Source organism: Opisthocomus hoazin, chromosome W (assembly GCF_030867145.1).
Source record: "Opisthocomus hoazin isolate bOpiHoa1 chromosome W, bOpiHoa1.hap1, whole genome shotgun sequence".
Lineage (NCBI taxonomy): Eukaryota > Metazoa > Chordata > Aves > Opisthocomiformes > Opisthocomidae > Opisthocomus > Opisthocomus hoazin.
The window spans coordinates 47,258,551-47,276,995 of record NC_134453.1 but is presented as its reverse complement, the minus strand read 5'-3'; the positions used below and the strand labels follow the sequence as shown (position 1 = coordinate 47,276,995).

The 18,445-nt window shown below is 45.8% G+C and overlaps 1 protein-coding gene across 7 annotated transcripts in view; it reads right to left on the bottom strand.

The window, feature by feature from the left end:
* The window catches only part of LOC142365534 (tyrosine-protein kinase Fer-like), a 226,937-nt gene that overhangs the window by 67,915 nt on the left and 140,577 nt on the right, over positions 1-18,445 (bottom strand). For all 7 annotated transcript variants that reach the window (XM_075446347.1, XM_075446351.1, XM_075446348.1 and 4 more), the window contains 3 exons: positions 18,062-18,118; positions 14,905-15,020; positions 12,400-12,494 (listed from right to left, as the gene is read on the bottom strand). In XM_075446347.1, the coding sequence (XP_075302462.1) occupies positions 12,400-12,494; positions 14,905-15,020; positions 18,062-18,118 (268 nt within the window). The remainder of the gene's footprint in view (positions 1-12,399; positions 12,495-14,904; positions 15,021-18,061; positions 18,119-18,445) is intronic.

Genomic DNA, 18,445 nt, shown 5'->3' with positions numbered 1-18,445 from the left:
CCCAGGGAGGTGGTGGAGTCTCCTTCTCTGGAGATATTCAAGACCCGCCTGGACAAGGTCCTGTGCAGCCTACTGTAGGTGACCCTGCTTCGGCAGCAGGGTTGGACTAGATGACCCACAGAGGTCCCTTCCAACCCCTACCATTCTGTGTGATTCTGTGTGTGAACCAGTAAGGAGAGGTGTGCTGCTGGACCTTGTATTAACAAACAAAGAGGGACTGGTGGAGGATGTGAAGGTTGGAGGTAGACTCGGCTGCAGCGACCATGAAATGGTGAACTTGATGATCCTGCATGGAGGAAGCAGGGTAATAAGTAGGATCAAAACCTTGGCCTTCAGGAGAGCTAACTTTGGCCTCTTCAAGGAACTACTTGGAGGAATCCCGTGGGTCAGGGCTCTCGAAGGCAGAGGGGTCCAGGAGAGCTGGTCGCTATTTAAGCATCACTTCATTCGTGCTCAGAATCGGTGCATCCCCCTGAGCAAGAAATCTAGCAAAGGAGGCAGGAGACCTGCATGGATGAGCAAGGAGCTTCTAGTGGAGCTCAGGTGGAAGAGAAAGGTCCATGAAATGTGGAAAGAGGGACAGGCCACTTGGGAGGAATACAGGTGTCCTGGGTTTGGCCAGGACAGGGTTAATTTTCACCGGAATCCAGGAAGGGGCACAGCTGGGGCGGGCTGACCCCACCTGGCCAAACAGACCAGGGTATTCCATATCATGTGCTGACATGCGGGGTTCCGGGGGGGGGGGAGCTGGGGGCGGGAACACACTCGCGGCTCGGGAGCGCGGGTGCCGGTCCAGGAGCACGGCTCTCTGGGTTGTGCGGTTTGTGTTGTGCTTTTCTACTCATCTGTATCGTTGTTGTTATTGTTCTCTCTGTTTGCTGTTCTGTTAAACTGCCCTTATGCCAACCCACCGGTTTTCTGCCTCTTTCTTTCCATTCTCCTCCGCACCCCGGTGGGGGGAGGGGCGGTCGAGTGGCGCTTTTGTTGCCGGTTGCAGCCAAACCAGAACATTAAATTTGGCGCCCAAGCATGGGGCGGGGATAACGGCAGGGCTGAGCAGCAGGTGTTAAAACGGCTTTCTTAGATTTTTGTTAATTTTTTTTTTTGTTATACGCATTTACTGTGTTAGTTAAATAGTTGCCGGTAAAAATGTTTCTGACTTCGATCAGATGGCTGTGGTATTTCAATCCTTACTTGCAGTATGTATTCACTGCTGTGCTGTTCATTACCTCGGGGAAAAGGATCAGGATGACAATTTTGCTGTACTGTATGATATCAACCTATGACATGATAACATCACTGTGCATGAAATTAGGCTTGTATTTGCATGCGGCACTGCGGTCTTTTCCATACCTCGGATCCTATGTCTTAGAATTTGTGAATAATCGAACCCAGCCTGTGGGGAAAACCGGAGGGGATGCCTTCCCCCACTCTTTCGCCCCCGCTCTCTCCCTCAGGCTAGTCCTAACAGCTTTTGAGAATTTTGAGTACCCATGGGATGCTCAGGCCAGCACTCTCCTTTTGTTCTGCCTCCTGAATGGGTTGCAGGTTTTGTTTAGGGTTAAACAAGCAGTTAAGAAGATGGTGCAGAGACCTGCCCCGGGACTGGATAGCTGTGAGTGCCTGGGTGTGTGGGACAGCATGGGCAAGTACCTAGGGCAGTGGGCACCTCCGGTGTTTTTTGAAACTCACGCCTGAGCAAGTACAGAATCCGGACAAACTAGTAAAGTATCTGAAAAAAGTGTGCTGCCACCCTGGGAACTCCAGAGAGACACAAATCACCGCAACGTTCTGGGGTCTGGCCCACGCGTACTGAGCCATGTTCAACACTGTTCAGTGCCTTAAAGGGGAAAGGTGGGGAAGCGAAGCGGCAGGCACTGTGACTGGCGCTGCCCCCCCAGCCGGCCCTGCAGCCCCTCCAGCCCAGCAGGCAGTCACAGCCCCCCCGACCGGCACCACGGCTGCTGCAGCCACTGGCGATGTCCCGGCTTCCCCGGCAGGCACAGCAGGTGCTCCAGCCCCAGCCCCAGCCGCAGGCACAGTGACCGAGCCCAATGACCAACCTGTGCCGGTAGCAGTCGCCCCTGTAAAACTAAAGAAAGACGCAAAAAGAGCAGATCGCTCCGGGAGGGATTGACAATGAGCCAGGGTCATAGCGGGAGACAGAGACAGAGATCATCACCCGGTCCCTGTCCCTGGGCGAGCTGCGAGACATGCGGAAAGATTTCAGCCGCCACCCAGGCGAGCACATTGTCACCTGGCTGCTGCGGTGCTGGGGGATCCTGGGGTGCATCAAGAAGAGTGTGGCCAGCAGGACGAGGGAGGTTCTCCTTCCCCTCTACACTGCCCTAGTGAGGCCTCATCTGGAGTACTCTGTCCAGTTCTGGGCTCCCCAGTTCAAAAAAGATGAAGAGCTACTGGAGAGAGTCCAGCAGAGGGCTACGAGGGTGATGAGGGGACTGGAGCATCTCTCCTACGAGGAGAGGCTGAGGGAGCTGGGCTTGTTCAGCCTGAAGAAGAGAAGGCTGTGAGGGGACCTTATAAATGCTTATAAATATCTGAAGGGTGGGTGTCAGGAGGATGGGGCCAGGCTCTTTTCAGTAGTGCCCAGTGACAGGACAAGGGGCAATGGGCACAAACTGAAGCACAGGAAGTTCCGTCTGAACATGAGGAAGAACTTCTTCCCTCTGAGGGTGACGGAGCCCTGGCACAGGCTGCCCAGGGAGGTGGTGGAGTCTCCTTCTCTGGAGATATTCAAGACCCGCCTGGACAAGGTCCTGTGCAGCCTGCTGTAGGTGACCCTGCTTCGGCAGGAGGGTTGGACTAGATGACCCACAGAGGTCCCTTCCAACCCCTACTATTCTGTGATTCTGTGATTCTGTGATAACGGTGCCAGCAGCGTGGAGTTAGAGGGCAAGGAAGCCAAGCAGCTGGGATCCCTGGCCAGGGATGGGGGCATTGACAAGGCCATTGGGAAAAAGGAACAAGTCCTCAGCCTCTGGAGGTGACTTCTCTCAGGGGTGAGGGAGAGGTACCCCTTCAGTGATGATTTTGTATGCTATCCTGGCAAGTGGACCAATATGGAGAGGGGTATTCAGTACTTGAGGGAATTAGCTGTGCGGGAGCCGGTTTACTATGAACCAGATGATGACCAGTTACCCACAGACCCAGATGAAGTCCAGTGCACACGATCCATGTGGAGGAAGTTTGTGCGGAGCGCACCCTCCTCATATGTCAACTCACTGGCAGTTGTAGACTGGAAAGGTAAGGAGTCACCAACAGTGGATGAGGTGGCTGTCACACTCCAGCAATATGAGGAAAGTCTCTCTTCCTCCCTTGTCTCAGCTGTGGAGAAACTGACCCGTGAGGTGCGGCAAATCAAAGAGAATATATCCTACTCCGCACCTGTACGGGCCAGCATCTCAGCTATTAGGGGCAAGCGTTTCTCTGCTCAGGAGAAAGAATACAGAGGCTATACACCACGGGGCACCCTGCGGTTTTACCTGCGTGACCACGGAGAGGACATGAGGAAGTGGGATGGAAAACACACCTCAAGTCTAGAGGCACGAGTGCGAGAGTTGCGAGGTAAAACAATCACCAAAGGGGATTCTGTTAGGAAAAATGTCGCTCCAGTTTCCAGCAGCCAGCTCTCCAGACCAGGTAGGCAGTTCGATCTTGATTCCGACCCTCTGGAGGGGACCTCCAAGTCATTTTTACAGCAGGTGAGCAGCAAATTCTCTGACCAGGATTAGAGGGGCCCTGCCTCCAGCCAGGTGGAGGAAAGGGACAACCAAGTTTATTGGACTGTGTGGATTCGATGGCCTGGCATGTCAGATCCACAAGAGTATAAAGCTCTAGTGGACACTGGTGCACAGTGTACGTTAATGCCATCAGATTTCAAAGGGTCAGAGTCCATCTGTTTTTCTGGAGTGACAGGGGGGTCCCAAGAGCTGAGCGTATTGGAGGCTGAAGTGAGCCTCACTGGGCAGGAGTGGCAGAAGCACCCCATTGTAACTGGCCCCGAGGCTCCGTGCATCCTTGGTATAGATGATCTCAGGAGAGTGTATTGCAAGGACCCAAGGGGGTATCGGTGGGCTTTTGGCATAGCTGCTGTGGAGATGGAAGAAATTAAACAGCTGTCCATTTTGCCTGGTCTCTCGGACGATCCTTCCGTTGTGGGGTTGCTGAGGGTTGAAGAACAACAGGTGCCAATCATGACCAAAATGGTGCACCAGCGACAGTATCATACCAACCGAGACTCCCTTCTCCCCATTCATCAGCTGATCCGCCAGCTGGAGAGTCAAGGAGTGATCAGCAAAACTCGCTCACCCTTTAATAGTCCCATATGGCCAGTGAGAAAATCTACTGGAGAGTGGAGACTGACAATAGACTACCGTGGCCTGAATGAAGTCACACCACCACTGAGTGCTGCCCTGCCAGACATGCTAGAACTTCAGTATCAGCTGGAGTCAAAGGCAGCCAAGTGGTATGCGACAATTGACATCGCTAATGCATTCTTCTCCATCCCTTTGGCAGCAGAGTGCAGGCCACAGTGTGCTTTCACCTGGAGGGGCATCCAGTACACCTGGAATCGACTGCCCCAGGGGTGGAAACACAGTCCCACCATTTGCCATGGACTAATCCAGACTGCACTGGAAAAGGGTGAAGCTCCAGAAAATCTGCAGTACATCGAAGACATCATTGTATGGGGTGACACAGCAGAGGAAGTTTTTGAGAAAGGGGAGAAAATAGTTCAGATCCTTCTGAAAGCCGGTTTCGCCATTAAGCGAAGTAAAGTCAAGGGACCTGCGCAAGAGATCCAGTTTTTGGGAATAAAATGGCAGGATGGGCGCCATCAAATCCCAATGGATGTCATCAACAAAATAGCAGCTATGTCTCCACCAACCAGCAAAAAGGAAGCACAGGCCTTCCTGGGTGTTGTGGGTTTTTGGAGGATGCACATCCCAAATTACAGCCAGATTGTAAGCCCTCTCTATCAAGTGACCCGGAAGAAGAATGATTTTGAATGGGGCCCTGAGCAACGACAGGCATTTGAACAAATTAAAAGGGAGATAGTTCATGCCATAGCCCTTGGTCCAGTCCGGTCAGGGAAAGATGTTAAAAACGTGCTCTACACCGCAGCCGGGGAGAATGGCCCAACCTGGAGTCTCTGGCAGAAAGCACCAGGGGAGACTCGAGGTCGACCCCTGGGGTTTTGGAGCCGGGGATACAAAGGATCGGAGGCCCGCTATACTCCCACTGAATAAGAGATTCTGGCAGCATATGAAGGCGTTCGAGCTGCTTCAGAAGCAGTTGGCACTGAAGCACAGCTTCTCCTAGCACCACGATTGCTGGTCCTGGGCTGGATGTTCAAAGAGAGGGTCCCCTCTACGCATCATGCCACCAATGCTATGTGGAGTAAGTGGGTCGCTCTGATCACCCAGTGCACCCGAATGGGAATCCCCAGTCGCCCAGGAATTCTGGAGGTAATCATGGACTGGCCAGAAGGCAAAGATTTTGGAGCATCGCCAGAGGAGGAGGTGACAGGTGCTGAAGAGGCCCCACTGTATAACCAGCTGCCAGAAGATAAGAAACAGTATGCCCTGTTCACAGATGGGTCCTGTTGCATTGTGGGGAAGCAGCGGAGTTGGAAGGCTGCTGTATGGAGCCCTACACGACAAGCTGCCGAAACTGCCGAGGGAGAAGGTGAGTCAAGCCAGTTTGCAGAGGTGAAAGCCATCCAGCTGGCTTTAGATATTGCCAGTTGAGAAAGTTGGCCAGTGCTCTATCTTTACACTGACTCCTGGATGGTGGCCAATGCCTTGTGGGGGTGGCTGCAGCAATGGAAGAAGAACAACTGGCAGCGCAGAGGCAAACCCATCTGAGCTGCCCCATTGTGGCAAGATATTGCTGCCTGGCTGGAGAAGCTGGTTGTAAAAGTGCGTCACGTGGACGCCCACGTCCCTAAGAGTCAGGCCACTGAGGAACTTCAAAACAACCAGCAAGTGGATCAGGCTGCCAAGATTGAAGTGGCTCAGGTGGATCTGGACTGGCAACATAAGGGTGAACTGTTTATAGCTTGGTGGGCCCATGACACCTCAGGCCACCAAGGAAGAGATGCGACATACAAATGGGCTCGTGACCGAGGAGTGGACTTGACCGTGGACACCATCGCACAGGTTATCCATGAATGTGAAACATGCGCTGCAATCAAGCAAGCCAAGCGGGTAAAGCCTCAGTGGTATGGAGGACGATGGCTAAAATCTAAATACGGGGAGGCTTGGCAGATTGACTACATCACACTGCCACAAACCCGCCAAGGCAAGCGCTATGTGCTCACAATGGTGGAGGCCACCACCGGATGGCTGGAAACCTACCCTGTGCCCCATGCCACCGCCCGGAATACCATCCTGGGCCTGGAAAAACAAGTCCTGTGGCGACATGGCACCCCCGAAAGAATTGAGTCGGACAACGGGACTCATTTTCGCAACAGCCTCATAGACACCTGGGCCAAAGAACACGGTATTGAGTGGGTGTATCACATCCCCTACCATGCACCAGCCTCTGGAAAGATCGAGCGGTACAATGGGCTGCTAAAAACCACTTTGAGGGCAATGGGGGGTGGGACTTTCAAAAATTGGGATACCCATTTAGCAAAGGCCACCTGGTTGGTTAACACCAGAGGGTCCACCAACCGGGCTGGTCCTGCCCAGTCAAAACCTCAGCGCCCCGTAGAAGGGGATAAAGTCCCTGTAGTGCACATGCGGAACATGTTAGGGAAGATGGTTTGGGTTAATCCTGCCTCGGGCAAAGGCAAGCCCGTCCGCGGGATTGCTTTTGCTCAAGGACCTGGGTGTACCTGGTGGGTAATGCGGAAGGATGGGGAAGTCCGATGTGTACCTCATGGGGATTTGATTTTGGGGGAGAATAGTTCATAAATAAATTGTATAAAGTTAATTGTTAAATAACCCTGTCATTGTCTGTTATCACTGTTATAATTGTTATATGTTATACCAGTGGTATCATAGTAAGAATCGCCCAGACTAAAGAAGGATGGACTTTTCGATGGAAACCTAGCAGAACACAGCGATGATGGGACTGGACCTGGTTTTCAACCACTGGCACCCAGCAACTTCATCAAGATTGACATCTTCTGCAGACTGTGGGCACGGGCCGCACCAGATACATCAGCCGTGAGCTCCGGATGCAGCAAGTGACCGCCCATCAGCACACATCACCTCTCCTGCCACGGAAGACCATTACGACAGATGGAGCCCAAAGTCATGGATTAAATGAACTCAACGGACACTTTAGAGTGATGATCCATAGACTAAGGGAATGATATCTGGAGACAGGAGAAGTGCTGGTGATCAACTGGACAATGGGGGATCTGGGCATGACGTAGATGGTATGGAATAAGGGGTGGATAATGTCCTGGGTTTGGCCAGGACAGGGTTAATTTTCACCGGAATCCAGGAAGGGACACAGCCGGGCGGGCTGACCCCACCTGGCCAAACAGAGCAGGGTATTCCATACCATGTGCCATCATGCGGGGTTTTGGTGGGGGGGAGCTGTGGGGGGGAACTCACTCGCGGCTCGGGAGTTGGCGGTGGCGGTCATGGAGGGCGGCTCTCCGGGTTGTGCGGTTTGTGTTGTGTTTTCTCCTTATCTGTATCGTTGTTGTTCCTGTCCCCTTTGTTTGCTGTTCTGTTAAACTGCCCTTATCCCAACCCACCGGTTTCTGCCTTTTTCTTTCCATTCTCCTCCACACCCCGGCGGGGGGAGGGGTGACCGCGTGGCGCTTTTGTTGCCTGCTGCAGACAAACCAGAAGAACAGGAATGTTGTCAAAGCATGCAGGGATGCAAAGAGGAAGGCTAAGGTCCACCTGAAATTGAAGCTGGCAAGGGATGTCAGAAACAACAAGAAGGGCTTCTTCAACTACATCAGCAGCAAAAGGAAGGCTAGGGACAATGTGGGGCCACTGCTGAATGAGGCGGGTGTCCTGGTGACAGAGGATGCAGAGAAGGCAGAGTTACTTGTCCTGGTTTTGGTTAAAACAGAACCGATTCTCTTTCAGTGAATCTTCCTTACAGCTAAATTCTTTGAAGTAACTGCATTTTTCTGAAGCTGGCTGCATATTTTACAGACAGTGTCCGCTCCAAAGCTGATAACGCCTGATGTTTATAGTTACACTGAGCTAACGGTAGGAAAGGAATGCAGAAAAAGGCCCCTGTTTATAATTATCACTATAACAGCCAAGGTCACTGATAGATCTCTTAGGTCCCGCAAGTGAGGAGTTGTACTTGCGGGGAGGGGCGGGCAGGACAGGTGACCCGATAATGACCAACGAGGTATTCCATGCCATTACACGTCATACTCAGGTTAAAGCTGGGGGATCACGAGGGTCTCGCTCTCTTCATCCATGGCCGCTTTCTGAAGAGGACCCTGCTCGTTGTTCTACCTGCGATCCTGATCCAGATTCCTATCTGTGCATCTCTGAGTCCAGTTCCTGTCTGCTGCCGAGTCCAGTCTGGGACTTTCTGGTGCTGCCCAGCAGCTGCTGGCGGGACGCCAGCACCCCGGCACCCAACTCCGGGGAAACTCGGTATCAGTTTTGTATATTTTACATTGTTTCTCTTATTATTAATATTATTAGTATTATTAGTGTTATTAGTAAATATTTTATATTCAATTTGTAAGTCTCTCTCCCTTTTCCCCCTTTTCCCCTCCCCTGCTGGGAGGGTGGGGGTTAATAGAGAGCATCTGTCACTCAGTTTATTGACGCCCTGCTTTAAACCGTGACATTACTGAATGCCTTCTTGCTTCAGTCTTCAGTGCTAAGGCCGGCCCTCAGGAATCCCAGGCCCTGGAGGTAAGAGAGGAAGCCTGCAGAGAGGACGACCTTCCCTTGGTTGAGGAAGACTGTATGAGAAATCATCTAAGCAAACTGGACGCCCACAAATCCATGGGTCCCGATGGAATGCACCCACGAGTGCTGAGGGAGCTGGCGGATGTCATTGCTGAGCCACTCTCCATCATCTTTGAGAGGTCCTGGAGGACAGGAGAGGTGCCCGAGGACTGGAGAAAGGCCAATGTCACTCCAATCTTCAAAAAGGACAAGAAGGAGGACCCAGGGAACTACAGGCCAGTCAGCCTCACATCCATCCTGCAAAAGATGATGGAGTAACTCATTCTGGAGGTAATCATTAAACAAGTGGAGGAAAAGAAGGTTATTCTTCTATAATGGCATGACTGGCTGGGTAGATGAGGGGAGAGCAGTGGATGTTGTCTACCTAGACTTCAGCAAGGTTTTTGACACTGTCTCCCACAACATTCTCCCAGGGAAGCTCAGGAAGATTGGGCTGGATGAGTGGTCAGTGAGGTGGATAGAGAACTGGCTGAATGGCAGAACTCAGAGGGTTGTCATCAGCAGCGCAGAGTCTAGTTGGCGGGTGGTAACTAGTGGTGTTCCCCAGGGGTCAGTACTGGGCCCAGCCTTGTTCAACTTCTTCATCAACGACCTGGATGAAGAGTTAGAGTGTACCCTCAGCAAGTTTGCTGATGACACCAAACTGGGAGGTGTGGTAGATACACCAGAAGGCTGTGCTGCCATTCAGCGAGACCTGGACAGGCTGGAAAGTTGAGCAGAGAGGAACCTGATGAGGTTCAACAAGGGCAAGTGCAGGGTCCTGCACCTGGGGAGGAACAATCCCATGCACCAGTACAGGCTTGGGGCGGACCTGCTGGAGAGCAGCTCTGCGGAGAGGGACCTGGGTGTCCTGGTGGACGACAGGTTGACCATGAGCCAGCAGTGTGCCCTGGCTGCCAAGAAGGCCAATGGGATCCTGGGGTGCATTAAGAAGAGTGTGGCCAGCAGGATGAGGGAGGTTCTCCTTCCCCCTCTACTCTGCCCTAGTGAGGCCCCATCTGGAGTACTGTGTCCAGTTCTGGGCTCCCCACTTTGAGAGAGATGAGGAGCTACTGGAGAGAGTCCAGCGGAGGGCTACGAGAACGATAAGGGGACTGGAGCATCTCTCCTACGAGGAAAGGCTGAGGGAGCTGGGCTTGTTCAGCCTGAAGAAGAGAAGGCTGAGAGGGGACCTAATAAATGCCTATAAATATCTCAAGGGTGGGTGTCAGGAGGATGAGGCCAAGCTCTTTTCAGTGGTGCCCAGGGACAGGACAAGGGGCAATGGGTAAAAACTGAAGCATAGGCAGTTCCACCAGAACATGAGGAAGAACTTCTTCCCTCTGAGGGCGACGGAACCCTGGAACAGGTTGCCTGGAGAGCTTGTGGATTCTCCTTCTCCAGAGATATTCAAGACCCGCCTGGATGAGGTCCTGTGCGGCCTGCTGTAGGTGACCCTGCTTCGGCAGGAGGGTTGGACTAGATGATCCCCAGAGGTCCCTTTCAACCCCTACCGTTCTTTGATTCTGGGATCATGGGGGTAGTTCCTGATGGGAAGCCACCCCTGCATTCTCCCGCTACCAAAATCTTGCCACATAAACCAAATACATTTTTGTATATAACAATGGATGCACAGATGCTTAAGTATGCATTTGCCACTGTTGCTGTTTCACTGATGACTTTATCCAGATGCATATTCTTTAATTCCATTTACATTTGGGACAATGGAAAAAAACAAACAAAAATATTTTCTCTGCAGAGAGATTTAATGACAGAATCACTAATAGAGAAGCACTTATCTATGTAAAGTGCTAAGGTTCTGGAAAGTTTTTTAACACCTGAAGAAAGTAAGAATCTGAATTGAAATCTGAATCTGAAATGACAAGCAGAATAAGCCACTACTGAAACACTGAAATCCACATCAAAGCAATCTCAAAAAGACACAATAAGCACGCAGTATACATGTATTTAGGAAATAAGAACTGTGGAAAAAGCGCAATTAAACAGAACATTAAAATACTTAAGGCAGGGAATTCCATGCTTTATGGAGCTGTTTCTAATGTTTTCTCAGAGAAGAAACTGTCATTTAGACTCTGAAAACCCTGAACCAGAATTATAAAATTGTTGAAAGATGAAGTTTTATATTTATTAGCAGAGATGTCTAGAGAAGCTGACTACCAGTGTATGTCTTAAAGAATGTCTCAGGACAATGCTGATAGTTTCCATTTTAATAAAGTCAATCACATGTACTAATATAGTAATCATATAATCTAATGGAATAAAGGCAGAAAATTCCAATAAGTCAAATATTTCATCAATGCACTTCTACTAAAGCTAGGTAGTACTCAGGAATTATAAACAGTCTAAATGTTTACTAAGTCTTCATGAATTAAACGGTTCTTAAAACAGCTTGCAGTATAATTTTGAAGAGAAATCTAGCAATATATAAAACAAATTGCTGCATATTAACCTGTTTTGGTTTCGGCTGCCGCCGGCAACAAAAGCGCCACGCGGCCGCCCCTCCCCCCGCCGGCGTGCGGAGGAGAATGGAAAGAAAGAGGCAGAAACTGGTGGGTCGGGATAAGGGCAGTTTAACAGAACAGCAAACAGAGGGAAAACAGGAACAACAACGATACAAATAAGGAGAAAACACAACCACGAACCGTACAACAGCCGCTCTCCCGAAACCGGACCGGCGCTGCGCCCGCACAAGCGGCGAGTGCCTTCCCGCCGCACCGCCCCCCCCCCCCCACCGGAACCCCGCGTGACAGCACATGGTATGGAATACCAGGCTCTGTTTGGCCAGGTGGGGTCAGCCCCCACCCCCCGGCTGTGCCCCTTCCTGGATTCCAGTGAAAATTAACCCTGTTCTGGCCAAACCCAGGACATAACCAATACCAGAGGCTACCAAACCCACACTTTTTCCAGCTTCCGAGAGAATCAGAGCAATACAGTTGCCTGAGTCTGGCATCATCCCATCGATTTGAAACTCTCTCCAATCATTGGTGAATAATATGAACTGAAGATTAAAAAATAAATCAAGAGCACCTAAGAAAGTGAATAATTTTGTTGAACAATGTATTTTCATAAAGATAAAACCCATATGAAAGATAATCCAAATTTGAGTTACTATAATTAAGACGCTACCCAGTCATTAAGTTTCTTTAAATACAAGTATAGCATTAACAATATAACCCTATTGTTAAAGGAAGTATTATTTAATATCTTTTCAGGAGAAAAATGAAGATATTGTAGAGATACATTGTAGCAAATTCTGCTCTTGAATGGTTACAGAAAAACTCACAACAGATTTGAATAGCTCACTCCACTCCTAAGCTGGCAGAAACCAAGATCTCCAAAGATTTGCAACATGGGTGACTTTTGAGATCAGTCATAAGAATGCAAATAAAGACAAATAGAAAACAAAAATATTTTACACTGCGGAAACAATACATATGAACATATGTTGTGAGAAAAGAAAAAAAAATACCTGAAACAAGTTCCATAACTATATAAATAGGTTGTCGTTGTGTGCAAACTCCTATGAGTTTTACAATATTAGGATGATCATACTGTTTAAGTATCCTGCAAAACATACAGTAAATTTATTATATTAATAAACTTTAATGTATAAACCGATTAAGTATCATATGAAAATATCTTAAACCCTTAATATTATTTTAATGGAACACATCATTACTGTTATCATTAAAAAAATCAATATAACAAATCAGTCGTCATTGTGTTTAAATGAGGGTACATCAACTCGTAAATCAAGACCGAATGCTATATTATTTTTATTATAGTTCTACTATATGTCTACATGACAAAAGAACTGAAAAATGGCCTGACAGATCTGTAGTTCCTCAAAGAACCCTTGTAATTAAACATTTCAGTGGTGGACCAATAGCAGTTAGGTCAAAAAAAGCCTGCACAACACTTTCCTACACTTTCCTTCTGCATTGTTCAAATGCACACTCATTCCAATTTTACTTTAAGAGATTAATTTGTACAGTAAGTTTTAAAAGAATATAAAGACAGCAATTTCAACTTTGGGAATTAAAGAAAAACATTTACATCTTCTTACACAATGCTTTAATAAGAACATTTGCAATCTAAAACAGCATGCTACAATTTACAAGTATAATGAAGTGCTAGGAAGAATTCTGGAAAGACATTACAACTTTTAAATGTTTCTTCTACTATTTGCTAACTTAAACCATGTCTTCTTTTTCTCTTTTTCATAAGAGAAAGAGTAAAATACTAACATACTTGGTACATACATACTTAGACACAGCACATTTATTTTTCTTTCATTATAAGACTGTTCTTTCAGTGTCAGACTGCTTAGCAAATGAAGCATCTTTGCAGTAGATGCCACACAAAGATATTCAATAGCTATAATGGCTGATATTAATGATTTATACAATGTCTTATAGTTTTCCATGTTGATTATACTAGATTTTTGAGTAAAAATGAAAATATATCAAGTTCCATAGCAAGAAGAAAGATAATGTAAACAATTTAAAAATTATCTTGATATGCCTATATACCCTGATGAAATTTATATACTCTGAAGATATTTATATACCTATATAATCAGCCTATATTCAGAATAATTAGCATATTGTGGTATGATTGTAATCTGAAAAATAGGTATACAATCATATGCTGCCTGACACAGCACGTAATTTCTCTTCTGAAGTGAATTCTTCTTCCCAAGAGAAAATTGGTAAATGGGGGTCTATCCTATAACCTGGCCAAATTTGATCAGCTCTATTAATCAAGCAGGTGAGAAGGCAGGATTTATGACTGGTATGATTCAACAGTTACAGTGCAACATTGTAGTGCAACAAGGGGAAGTGCAAAGTCCTGCACCTGGGGAGGAACAACCCCATGCACCGATATATGCTGGGGTTCACCCAGCTGGAAAGCAGCTTTTCAGAAAAGGACGTGCCAGTTGGTGGACAAGTTCAACATGAGGCAGCAATGTGCCCTTGGGGCAATGAAGGCTAATGGTATCCTGGGCTGAATTAGGCAAAGTATTCCAGCATGTCGAGGGAGGTGATCCTACCCCTCTACTTAGCACTGGTGAGGCCACACCTGAAGTCCTGTGTCCAGTTCTGGGCTCTCCAGTGCAAGAGAGACATGGCCATGCTGGAGTAAAGGGCTATGAAGATGATTAAGGGACTGGTGCATCTCTCCTATGAGGAAAGGCTGAGAGAGATGGGACTGTTTAGCCTAGAGAAGGCTCAGGGGGGATCTCATCAGTGTATATAAGAATATATACATACATACACAAATACAAGAAGGGAGGATGCAAAGAGGATGGAGCCAGGCTCTTTTCAGTGGTGCCCAGTGACAGGACAAGAGGCAATGGGAACAAACTGAAACACATGAGGTTCATCTGAACATCAGGAAAGACTTTTTCACTGTAAGAGTGACTGAGCACTGGAAAAGGTTGTCCAGGGAAGCTGTGGAGTCTCCCTCCTTGGAGATATTCAAAAGCCATCTGGACACAGTCCTGGGCAACCAGCTCTAGCTGGCCCTGCTTGAGCAGGGGTCTTTGACAAGATGAACCTCAGAGGACCCTACCAACTGCAAACATTCTGTTATTCTGTGATATAATCACATTTAAAGTAACAGTGTCTTTCAGTCTTTTTATCTGAATCCTTATGTCAAAATGCAGAAAAAGTTTTAAGTTGAGGCACTTACTATAAGAAAAATGTGTTTTATAGGCATAGCTTGCTTTGCTGAAGAGATGGTTTTGCCAAATGCAGATGCTGCTGCATTCACACATTAAAAAAAATGCCTACTTTTAGTTATTGGGACAACAGTTGTGGAACATACTGAGGGAGAGAATAAAAGGGAAAAAGTCTGAGAATAGCTTCTTCAAATTTTTGTGAAGGTCAGATTTTATAAATTCATCTAGTAATAAAACTTGAAAAAACAAGACAATGCAAACACATCTTTTAACTAAATTTAGAAAACCTACCTGGCTTCTGACAGAAATTTAATTTTCAGTTCCTGAGGAAGATCTTCTTTACAAGTTTTTACAGCAACAGGAGTCTTATCTTTTAATGTTCCTTTATATACCTCACCAAAATTACCCTGAAACCAGGAAAAAAAATCATTCTGAGTAAATAAGTCTTTGCCTTTTCATAAAATAAAACTAAAGTAAGGAGAATAGAATAACCTCCATCAGTTGTCTTTCTTACTTAAAATAAACAAAACGAAAATTATTTAGGACAGAAATTGAAGAAAGGTGTCAGCCAAACCCTCCCCCCAGAAAACAAAAAAAAACCACCTTGAAGACCTCATTCCTTTTGATAAGCTTTGTATTTCACGAAGACCAAATCAACTCCATTTTGAATTTGTTGGGTAAATTTTCAGATTAATCCCTCTCCTGTTTGCTAATCTCTGGAGCTGCACGTGAGTTTAATAAACAGCAAAAAGCTGCTGGAAATGTTTTCCTTTCTTTCCTTAGTGATGGGGATTTCTTTATACCATGCATTTGAATACAGTAGTGCCAAAGGAATGAGACAAAGAGAAAAAAAAAATCATAGATGGAATATAGTAATGCTATTTAGTTACAAGAAAAGACATTCAGTTGCCTAAATGCAACCCTCTAGTAGTATTTGAGAAACCAACATAGCTGGCAAACACAGCAGAGGATCTTTAACAGCCAGCTAACATTCTAGAATAGCACTTCTAGAGGCCAGGAAGCCACCTTTGATATCTAAAATGGCACTAGATGCCCAAATGTAAGTAGCTGAATCACTCCCAACATGCTTTTCCTCTAGTCTTCTGTTTAGAAGTACTTAATAGTGAAAACTGAAGCTACCTTAAGGACTACTTAAGTACTGAAAATTGTTTTTTTCCCCTTAATTTAAAATATATAATTATCATTTTATATCTGTTTCTTTTATATAACTTTCCTTTTGCAGGGTATTATAGAATTAACACAGAGTAAATAAATGGACCATTCACACCTGAGGTGAAGCAAAATCTTCCTCTTTACTGGTTTGCATCATCTTCTACATGAAACTTCCATGATTTTTCTATTAATCTTTTCCAGGCCACTCAAGATTTAATAATCCTTCAGATTTCTCATTTCCGGGATAAATTATGACAGTTTATTTAACATTTTCTCATATAGAAGATGATCATCCTGTCATCCTTTGGTTTGACTATTTTGTTTTTGAGATGGATGCATAAAAAGTTTATATAGTGGCACAACAAAGATTTTTATTCTGTTTATTATTTTTTAAATGCTTCTTAACCATATTTCCTTTTATAATCACTTGATCATAAATCAAATCAATTTATAATCAAGTGATTATAAATCAAGTCGATCTGCTTGAGGGTAGGAAGGCTCTGCAGAGGGATCTGGACAGGCTGGATCGATGGGCCGAGGCCAACTGTATGAGGTTCAACAAGGCCAAATGCTGGGTCCTACACTTGGGTCACAACAACCCCATGCAATGCTACAGGCTTGGGGAGGAGTGGCTGGAAAGTTGCCCAGTGGAAAAGGACCTGGGGGTACTGGTCGACAGCCGGCTGAACATGAGCCAGCAGTGTGCCCAGGTGGCCAAGAAGGCCAATGGCATCCTGGCTTGGATCAGGAATAGTGTGGCCAGCAGGAGTAGGGAAGCGATCGTGCCACTGTACTTGTCACTGGTGAGACTGCACCTGGAGTACTGTGTTCACTTTTGGGCCCCTCACTCCAAGAAGGACATTGAGGGGCTGGAGAGTGTCCAGAGAAGGGCAATGAGGCTGGTGAGGGGTCTGGAGAACAAGTCTGATGAGGAACAGCTGAGGGAGCTGGGGCTGTTTAGTCTGGAGAAGAGGAGGCTAAGGGGAGACCTTATTGTTCTCTATAACTACCTGAAAGGAGGTTGTAGTGAGGCGGGTGCTGGTCTCTTCTCCCAAGTAACCAGCGATAGTACGAGAGGAAATGGTCTCAAGTTGCATCAGGGGAGGTTTAGATTGGCTATTAAGAAAAATTTCTTTACTGAAAGAGTGGTCAGGCATTAGAATAGGCTGCCCAGGGAGGTGGTGGAGTCACCATCCCTGAAGGTGTTCAAAAAACATGTAGATGTGGCACTTCGGGATATGGTCTAGTAGGCATGGTGGTGATGGATTGATGGTTGGACTTGATGATCTTAGAGGTCTTTTCCAACCTTAATGATTCTATGACTGTTGTTAAAAATGCTTTGTGCCAAAAACATGCAATACGTACATAAATTCTTTTTACTGAAGTAATCAATTTTCAGATTGATTACTTTAACTGTCTTTACTAATCAAGATGTTCAAGCTGATTTTAGGAAGACAAACTTTTTTATGCCTGAAACATCTTTATTTTTGACACTTTTCTTGATATTTGTCTGTTTAAGAATGTGAAACTGGCATAGTACCTGTAGACCTGTAGAGAACTCCCCATTTCTTGAACAGTTTATCGATTCTTACAGTGTGTCTCAATACTAAGATAGCTGTTGCTTTCATTTTACTTGTTATTTAAGCCTCTTTTTCAGATTTTGGGAAATCTTTTGGAACATTGTGTCCAAAGTGGCACTTGCACTAAATTTGTTGGTAGTTGCAAAGCTGCTGAAAATGTGCATTACCTGAGTAGGAGTGTTTTAAAAATTTACACCTACTAAGCACAATTTGAGATAGAAACTGTACGAATTAATTTAATACATATACTATTGTGAGGCTACCTAAATTCATTAAGTCATACAAAAACAATGAGCATTTGCTTTAACAACTGCTGATTAAATCATCTTCTTATACCAGATTTTTTATTTATATAAAACTTTCCTATTTTGCAACAATATTATTCTTTTGTAAGATTGCACAAAGTAAAACAACCACATAATGCTTTACAGAAATCCACTTATCTTAAAAATCTTCCAAATAAGAAAAATATGTATGCTAGAGTTAAATATTTTCAACACTCAGACGCATTACATTGTTTCCCAGTAAATGTGATTTACATTTATTTAAAGCACAATGTTGTGTTTCGTACTAAAGTAAAAGAATTGGTATAAAATTTCATACCACAGTAATTTAAAAGATAAGGCAAATAGGAAATGTACAGACTCCATGACTGATACTTATTTAAACGTTATTTAGTTCACTTGATAACTTACTTTGCCCAATAATTCTCCCAGTGTGACATCTTCATGACTGAGAGCCCATTTCTTGTCCTATGGAAAGGAAAGAAGAATTTTCAGTCTGTGTACTTTCTATAAAGTAAATTTCAGCCAGTAGAAACATACCTAAAGAAGGATTTTATTCAGACCACTCAATCAATAGCATGCTAGGAAGTTATAAATTCAAGAGTTTGCAAAACATATTTTAGAAATCTTATTATACAATAAGATATTGAAATATACTATGCAGCAAATTTCTGTTAGAAGATTATGCCTACAACAGTATACACTTTTTACAGACAAGCTCTGAAAAGGGTATCTAGCTATCTGTTTAAAAAAATGACAAGCAAAAATCAGCAAGGACAACTTCATTTTAGAATA